The sequence below is a fragment of the Lactuca serriola genome, chromosome 1 (assembly GCF_051521515.1).
Source record: "Lactuca serriola cultivar US96UC23 chromosome 1, Lser_US96UC23_V15, whole genome shotgun sequence".
Lineage (NCBI taxonomy): Eukaryota > Viridiplantae > Streptophyta > Magnoliopsida > Asterales > Asteraceae > Lactuca > Lactuca serriola.
In genome coordinates this window covers 25,540,325-25,547,604 of record NC_136408.1, presented here as the reverse complement: position 1 = coordinate 25,547,604, position 7,280 = coordinate 25,540,325, and the positions used below count along the sequence as shown (strand labels likewise).

Below are 7,280 nucleotides of genomic sequence, written 5' to 3'. Positions count from 1 at the left end.
AGCAAGGTTGGTGGTTTGTGGGTTTCGACAAGTCGAGGGTCTTGATTATACTAAGGTGTATGCTCCCGTGACTCGTCTGGAAGCTATTCGAATCTTCTCGCATATGCTTCTTACAAGAATTTCACGGTATACCAAATGGATGTCAAGACTGCCTTCCTGTATGGCAAGGTGATGGAAGAAATTTACGTTGATCAACCCCCTGGGTTTGTCAACTCAAAGTTCCCTAATCATGTCTACAAGTTGGAGAAGACGTTGTATGGGTTACATCAAGCTCCTCGAGCGTGGTATGCGACTCTAACAAAGCACTTGCTCGAGCACGGCTACTCTCGCGGAACTATTGATCAAACTTTATTCATCAAGCATGTGGGTGATCATCAGATACTGGTTCAGATCTATGTTGACGACATCATCTTCGGGTCCACGTGTCCAAAGCTTTGCAAAGAATTTGAAGGCGTGATGAAGAAGCGATTTGAGATGAGTTCTCTAGGTGAAATGACCATGTTTCTGGGGCTTCAGGTCAAACAGAATTCAACCGGAATCCTGCTACACCAAGCAAAGTATGTTAAAGATATTCTTGAGAAGTTTGGATTTTCAGACGCAAAGCCTGCATCAACTCCCATGGCTGAAAGACCCCTACTGACTCCAGATATTGATGGCGAATCCGTAGATCAAACTCACTATAGATCGATGATCGGTTCCTTGATGTATCTCACTATAAGTCGTCCCGACATCATGTTTGCAGTGTGTCAATGCGCTCGCTATCAGGCTAATCCTAAACTTTCACATCTTATTGCTGTCAAAAGGATTTTTCGGTATATCAAAGGCAGCCCAAAACTGGGTCTTTGGTATCCGAAAAATTCTGAATTTGATTTATATGCTTTTGATAACAGTAATTATGGAGGCTGTGAGCTTGACAGGAAATCAACATCAGGAGGGTGTCAGTTCCTTGGTGATAGACTGGTGTCGTGGCAATGCAAGAAACAACATACAATATCTACTTTCTATAGCAGAAGCGGAATACGTTGCTGCATCGGCGTGCTGCTCTCAAGTTATCTGGATCCAACATCAGCTGTTGGACTACGGTTTGAACTATCTAGAAACCCCAATTAACTGTGATAATGAGGCTGCTATTCAAATCACTAAAAATCCTGTCCAACATTCCAAAACCAAGCACATTGACATCAAAATTCATTTCATCAGAGATTGTTATGAGTGTTTGCTCATCCGGCTCGAACAAGTTCCCACTGCTAATAATGTGGCGGATCTGTTCACAAAGCCGATTAACAAAGCTCGATTCGATGTGCTTGTAGGATTTTTGAAAATGATTCATTTTGAGGATTAATTTTTGCTTTAGGATAGTTTAAATTTACGCATTTACTTTCGTTTCTCTTCTATGCACAAATTTAGGGGTAGAAATAAAAACAAAAATTAAAAATTTTCAAAAACCCAAAAACTTTAGAAAAACAGAAATTTCTTAATTGGCTTGTTTAGTGCAGATAATGGCGTATCTTAAGACTGCTGAGATGCATAACCTTGTCATCGTATTGGATGATCCACCAGTGGCCCATAGAGAATTTATGTCAATGATGTACCGACTACGAGAATGCTGCCTGGCTCACGCTATCACGGTGAATCCTGTTATCAATGAGAATCTTATTCAAGAATTCTGGAGATCAGCTAAGGTGACAGAGATGAATAAAGAGCTGACTATTGAAGCAGTGGTGTAAAATTGCAAGTTCAGAATTTCAGAGCAGTATATCAGAGACACCTTGTTAATCCTTGATGAACCTGATTATCCCAATGAAGCTGAAGCTGAAGAAATTCCACGAATCCTTGACAGGATGGGATACGAGGGTTCATATCCTCCAACTGTGAAGAAGCTTCTGCCTCCCTACTGGCGTTTCTTGGCTCATGTGTTCATCAGCTGCATGTCAGGAAGGAGATCAGGAGCAGATGAGATCTCTATCAGAAATATAGGAGCAATCGTTTCCTTGGCCGCCGACAACAAGTTCAATTTCTCGAAGTATGTCTTTGATGAATTCCTGGTGAACATTGGCACCATGACTCGGGGAAATAGAGATGCGTTTTTGATGTATCCCAGATTTATTCAAGTATTCATTAATGACCAATTCCCCGATATGGTCAAAGGTGGTGATAAGTTGGACACAAAATCCTTGGGCCCTCACACTGTTGGCATTATTAAACAGAATCGAAAGGGCAAGGTAATGTTTCAAGGTCTGCATCCTCCGGTGAAGTTCGGACAGTTTGCAGAGATTAATGAGTCTTCTGAATCTCATGGAACTTCTAAGAAAACTCTATCTGAGTCGACTTCATCTGAAAGAGTGTCTTCTGAATTCATCATCACTGTCTCAGATCACGAAAACAATGAGACTCCAGATCCAAAAGCTCAAGTCGATGGCGAACACGAATTACAATTTGTTCAAGTACAGAGTAATTACAACGAGGGAACAGGAATCGATGATTAAGGGCTTGAGGATGTTGACCTCACGGGATTTTATAAGGATGATATCCCATTGAATTTTGGTAGCAATGATGATTATTTGACCGGAGTAAACCTCGACAGCTTGCTCGACAGTGTCAATGAAGTTGTTCATGTGACAACTGAGACAAGGGAAGAAGAAGACGTTCTCGAAGCTGCACCTATTGTTTCCAATCCAGAGGCGGAAATAACAAATTCTATGGTGACAATATCAGGGATTCCTCCCCTTGATACTGTTTCACCTAAATCTATGCCAATGGAAGATGATCTCACCGCCACACAAGCTACTCCTCCTCCAAACAAGCGACGCAGACTCATTCTGAGACTAGCAAATCAGAGTACGACGACACAAGGTGCTACAGCTCCACCGACAATCACGCCTGTTATAGTCTCAGCCGAACCTATCAGTGAAGGTCCCAGTACTGTATTTGAAGTTGGTGGTTCCTCATTTCAAGCAGACCTCTCTCCTCCCAGGCCAGACAAAGATGATGTCTCGGTTAAGTTAGCCCGACTATTGGCTGAAGAACAATTCTCTGCACCAATTCCTCGTGGCAAGGGAATTTTCATTGGAGGTGACAACACAAGAGAAGAAACCCCTTCACTCCATGGACTCCAAAGTCAGATTGACGTTCTTAATCGAAAGAATGTTGAACTTGATCAAAGGAATACTGATCTAGTCATCAAGGTCGCAGACCTTCAATCTGAAAATACAGAGCTCAGTATCCAAGTGGTCGAGCTTCACGAAGACAATGTTTTGAATACTAAGCAAATTGCTGACCTTCAGACACAATATGGTCACTTGGCTGCCAACTTCCTGGAGTTATAAAAGAAAATTGAAGACAAATTCGGTGATGAATTTAAGTCAACTGTTGAAGAACCATATGTCGATCCCCCCATTCCAGACGCTCCCAGTGTTGATGCTCCTACTACCTCTCAACCGATCAGATCTCCCATCATTGTGGATCGCTTTGAAGTGGAACCTGGACCAGCTCCAAGGGCAAATGCTTCAAAGAGTTCCAAGAAGAAGAAGAAGAAGAAGAAGAAGGTTGTTACCGAGGATGACAAAGGCAAATGGCTTTTAAAAAGAAGTGTAGATCATAAGGCACCCTGGGATCAGCCACGAATTACTCTTACCGATCTTAGCACTCAAAATTTCAGGGATGTCTATGCTGATAGGTCAGGAATCATGTCGTGGGGATTCCATGACACACAAAACATGTCTATGATGAGAAGGAAGAGCGGGAATAAGGAAATATACAAGGATGTTCATGATTTTCACTCTTTTACTAAGGTTGACCTTATTGAGCTATCCAAAGCTCCATTTTCAAATCCAGCAGGAAATCCTAGAGCCAGTCAGTTCAAATCTTTCTTGGAAGATCAAGTGGCCAAGGGGTTTCCGTCAATGAAGACTACAGAGTCTGTTGTCAAGGTTCACTCCAAGGTATTTGATACCTCAACAAAACAACCAATTACATCAATGATGTGGTCTGCTACAGCTCAGGTTAAGCAAGTCCCTGTTCTTCAAAATTACCCTAATGGTTCTCTTGCATCCATGCTTTATTGGGTGTATGATGAATCCACGGATGCTGCGGTCATCAAGTTAAAGGAAAATTGCATCCGTCTCTATGAGAAAAGGGATTTGCTTCAATTTCACAAATGGGACATACATCATCTTGCTACTAAACAGATTGTGGTGGTTGAATCAATATTTGAGCCCGCTGCAAAAGAATATACGGCGATGGTGGCTCAAATGATTAAGAAGAAAATGTGGAATGGAGCAATGGGGAGATCTGATGTGTTGGTCGTCGAAAAGGACTGAATTCATGCTAGCACCAAACCAAGGGGGAGATTGAAGGGTCTGATAAATGGTTTGGGCTAGGATTTCTATGTGATTTGTTTGGTTATGAGCCTATAATAGTACATTTGAGTTATTTTCTATTTTGTCATGTTCACGACCGTAAACACGTTTACGGCCGTAAACGTGTTTACGGCCGCAAACTCCGTTTGCTGTCTAGTCGAGTATATAAGGGCTAGGAGTTGGTCATTTGTATGGTTGGATGCCAGTCAGTTTACGGCTAGTGTTTGAGTTGTGCCAGACGGTTATTTGATATAAATGTGTGCAAGCTCAATTCTTATTCATCTTATTGTTATTCTCGATTGTGATTGTTTGATTACTAGTATTAGATATAGATCCGGACCTAACAGTTGTGCTACAAAAAAAATGACAGTAAAAGACTATTAGTTAAATGTTGTTCTGGGCAGTGTAAGTTTAGGCTATAGGCTTCATGGATGAGTGAAGAAAACTCTTTCCAGACTAAGTCCCTTATAGATGAGCATAATTGTGCTAGAAATTTTAAACTTGGATCAATTGTTAGCTATCCTTGGATTGGTAGCCATTTTACAACTGAGTTCTTACAAAAATAGAAAATGAGTGTTAGATAGCTTAGGGAACAGGTTAAACAGGCTTTTGGTATAGATGTAAGTATGGGTCAGTGCAGGAGAGCAAAAAAGCATGCTATTGAGCTAATTGAAGGCACATTGGTTGAGCACTATTCAAAGCTTTGGTCATATGGTGAGGAGATAAGAAGATCAAACCCAAGATCAATTATGAGAATGGATGTCAAAACTATGCCTGATGGGAAAAATTATTTTTGTAAGTTTTATGTATGTTTTCAGGGACTAAAGCAAGGGTGGAGGGGCAGTTGTAGAAGAGTAATTAACCCCGATGGCTGTTTCCTTAAGGTGCTATGTACCGGAGAGTTAATAACTGCTATTGGAAGGGATGCTAATAATCATATATTTTCGATTGCATGGGCAGTTGTGTGTGTTGAAAACAAAGAGAATTGGAAATGGTTTTTGGAAAATTTAAAAGATGACTTAGGAATGGACAATGGTTTTGGAATTGCATTGATGTCAGACCAGCATAAGGTATGATTCTTAGTTGTATTTTATTTATTAATGAAAGTTGCCTATACTATTTTACCAATTGAATTGTTAATGTGAAGGGACTATTGGAAGTTGTGAAGGAGATTTTGCCTAGTGTTGAACACAGACAGTGTGCAAGGCATGTTGTTGCCAACTTTAGTAAAAGATTCCCCGGAGTAATGTATGAGAAGATGTTTTGGAAGGCATGCAAGGCATCTACTGGGCCTTTACACAATGCAGCAATGAAGGAAATACAACTTCTCAATCCGTCAGCCTTTGAGTATCTAACAGAAAAGAACCCACAATCATGGTGTAGAGCTTTTTTTAGGAGGGCAAAATGTGTGATGCTATAGAGAATGGGTTGTCGGAGAGCTTTAACAATGTTATAAGAGATGCAAGGAAGAAACCAATCATCACAATACTTGAAGAGATTAGATTGTATGTTATGGAAAGGCAGTTTCATTTGAGCATGAAAGGCGGTTCATGGCCAGATTTTGAACCATGTCCATCAATTACATCCTTGCTGAATCAATTGAAAAAAGCTCAAAGGTAAACTTAGTTTGTGTTTGTTAACATCATAGATAATACTACTTAGACTAACTTTTAGACAATGTTATTAGATATTGGAAGGTTTTACCAACTGGTTTGAACCAATTTGAGACAAGAAACTTAGCAGAGTCTTATGTCATTGACTTAGAAAAGAAGACATGCTCTTGTAGAGTTTGGCAACTAAATGGGTATGGGTGTGTGCACTCAGTTGCAACTATTAGTTACCTAAACAAAGATGTCGGAAGTTATGTGGATCCCATGTTCTTTGGAGCTTTTTATAGAAATGCTTACAAGTATCCACTGAGAGGGATGAATGGCTGCAATATGTGGCCAAGTACCAGTTTCATACCACCACTGCCACCTTTGAAAAGGAAAATGCCAGGAAGGCCTAAAGTCAATAAAAGGAAGGACCCAGGAGAAAAGACTACTAGACACACCGTGTCAAAGGTTGGGAAGAAAATTCTATCTAGTGTGTGTAAACAAGTTGGTCACAACAAGGCTACATGTCCTAAAGTTGAAAAGCCCAAAAAACTCAAGGTGAAGAGAAAGAGATCAACTATTAAAGGTTGTAATGAAGAGGAAGGAAGTGGTTCAAAAACAACTGTTGGAGGTAAACAGAAGCAATCTGAAGGTGGTAATGAAGAGGAAGGAAGTGGTTCAAAAACAACAGTTGCACGTAAACGGAAGCAATCAGAGAGGATTATAAAGAAAAAATTGGCAAAAAGGGTTGAAGGGAAAAATGGAGAAGGAAATTCTGGTGATAATCCAATGAATATTGAATAGACATAACTGTTATTTGGTAGTGTGTTAAGACTAGGTTGGTTGTTTCATGTGTTATTTAAGTTTGTTTCGTAGTAGTATTATTGTGGTATGTGTTTGTTGAATGTTTTTTTATGTACACTAGTAACACAAACAAAACGATGACACACAATAGCATGAGACTTTCATTTATTTAATAGGAAAGGGATTACAAATCCATTACATACCCATTATAAATATATTGGTAAACATGAAAGGAAACCATATTAGAAATAACCATAACTTCATCTTAATAGGAAATGAAACCACATTTAATACGAAAGGGATTACAAACCCATTACATACCCATTACAACTTGTAGACTAATACCACAAAAAAAATAGTCCAACTTAGAAATAACCATAACTTCATCTTTCTAACATCAGATTGAAGCTTCTTATTTGCCCGAACCAAATTTGTAACCAAATTTGTGTCACCAGTCGTGTTCGTACTCTCCACTTCATCTGCCCAACATATGAAGCCATCACGAGGCCCCTACAATTGAAGT

The 7,280-nt window shown here is 39.9% G+C and overlaps 1 protein-coding gene across 1 annotated transcript; it reads left to right on the top strand.

Moving 5' to 3' along the window:
- The first annotated feature begins 4,984 nt into the window (after window positions 1-4,984).
- Window positions 4,985-6,757, top strand: LOC145052664 (uncharacterized). The gene is made up of 5 exons (XM_079000518.1): window positions 4,985-5,119; window positions 5,177-5,428; window positions 5,506-5,628; window positions 5,754-5,974; window positions 6,046-6,757. The coding sequence occupies exons 1-5, from the start codon at window positions 4,985-4,987 to the stop codon at window positions 6,755-6,757; spliced, it is 1,443 nt and encodes a 480-aa protein (XP_078856644.1).
- The last annotated feature ends 523 nt before the right edge of the window (window positions 6,758-7,280 follow it).

Bases quoted from the DNA above. Each gene is read 5' to 3' on its own strand.
- LOC145052664 (XM_079000518.1), top strand. From the start codon at position 4,985: ATGGGTCAGTGCAGGAGAGCAAAAAAGCATGCTATTGAGCTAATTGAA. The intron at 5,429-5,505 runs GTATGATTCTTA...GTTAATGTGAAG, and splicing joins TGATGTCAGACCAGCATAAG to GGACTATTGGAAGTTGTGAA. The intron at 5,629-5,753 runs GCATGCAAGGCA...AGCTTTTTTTAG, and splicing joins ATGAGAAGATGTTTTGGAAG to GAGGGCAAAATGTGTGATGC.